This window comes from Trachymyrmex septentrionalis, unplaced genomic scaffold, assembly GCF_001594115.1.
Source record: "Trachymyrmex septentrionalis isolate Tsep2-gDNA-1 unplaced genomic scaffold, Tsep1.0 scaffold227, whole genome shotgun sequence".
In the NCBI taxonomy this organism is placed as follows: Eukaryota; Metazoa; Arthropoda; class Insecta; order Hymenoptera; family Formicidae; genus Trachymyrmex; species Trachymyrmex septentrionalis.
In genome coordinates this window covers 51017-52361 of record NW_017305383.1, presented here as the reverse complement: position 1 = coordinate 52361, position 1345 = coordinate 51017, and the positions used below count along the sequence as shown (strand labels likewise).

The 1345-nt window shown below is 28.3% G+C and overlaps 1 protein-coding gene across 1 annotated transcript in view; it reads left to right on the top strand.

Moving 5' to 3' along the window:
• LOC108748514 (28S ribosomal protein S30, mitochondrial) overlaps positions 1-1345 on the top strand; it is a 2868-nt gene that overhangs the window by 1026 nt on the left and 497 nt on the right. Inside the window, exons 2-3 of the mRNA XM_018486743.1 lie at positions 183-811; positions 886-1279. Of these exons, the coding sequence (XP_018342245.1) occupies positions 183-811; positions 886-1279 (1023 nt within the window). The remainder of the gene's footprint in view (positions 1-182; positions 812-885; positions 1280-1345) is intronic.

Genomic DNA, 1345 nt, shown 5'->3' with positions numbered 1-1345 from the left:
AGGATAACATAATTTTTGAATATTGCATCAGAAGGTATTTCTTTGAATTGAATATTTTTTTTATGATGATATATAAACTATAAACTATAATTAATTATCTGATTATTCACTGCTAATTAATATGTATTATTTTAATATTTAACAATTTTTCTTTTCAATACTAATATATTATGATATTATAGAAGAGAGCATGAAATAAAAGCAGATAAATTTCTATTGGATGAAAACATTAAGGCTTTAGATAGGAAAATAAACATAGAAAAAATTATATCTAAAGCATTAATTCACAGAATTAACAGAACAATGCTGATACATCTTACCTCTGAAAATCCACATTTATTACACACTGAAGTTGATTTTGACCCAAGATTAGAAGCATCTTGGTTTATGGGTGGTTTAAACCCCCCTAATTTTGTAAGAAATTTCAGAAAATCTGTTAAATTTCTAAAGGAATTTGTTGATGACCCAGTAAATTTACCTGTTCAATATTTTGGTCAACCTGTTATACATTTGAGACATAAGCATCCTCTGCGACAGATTATTCCCTTAAGCGATTGCGAAAATTCAGCTTTGGAAGTACCTACATTCAAATTGAATCCCAAGGTATTAACTTATACTCTTGAAAAAAAACACTTAACTAATATACCTGGATTTTGGCCTGGCGATGAAAATGAATTCGGACTTTTATCGTATCATAATTGCACGTACTTGCAAACAAGGTCAGAAAAATATAATGATACATCTATAGCACTCACAATACAGGCTGTATTAGCATCTTACAGTTGGTTATTGTCGCAAGCCTGTTATCAAGGTACTTTTATAGTTTAAAGTTATAGTTTAAATATTAATTTAAATTTCGAGTTTTACACGTCTGTAAAATTTCAGGTTTCTCTACTTTTAATGATATTACGTATCCACTAACTACTCAGACAATTATAACAAACGGACAATGGTGGTCATTTTTTGTTTATCAACTTAATACTACTTTAGTGCATTCTGAATACGCGGATGAAAATTCAAAGCGCAACATATGTTGGATTACAGAACCAATAAAATTATTTGATAAAATAGAAATTGATAAAGTTCACGGTTTAAATGAAGAAGTTCTTAAAACTTTAATCAAGTTTTACATGAATATTCCCGAAGAAAGAGTAGGCGTAAATTTAAAACCATATTTAGGGAAATCCGTGAAAGTAATAGCAGATATAGAACATGATGAAAGAAGAAATTGGCTCGAAAAACAGTATAAGCATCTAGTGGCTAATAGATCGAGGCATAGGTAAAATAACATTAAAATTATTTTAATAATTACCCTTTTTACTATATTTTTAATGTTAACTGATAA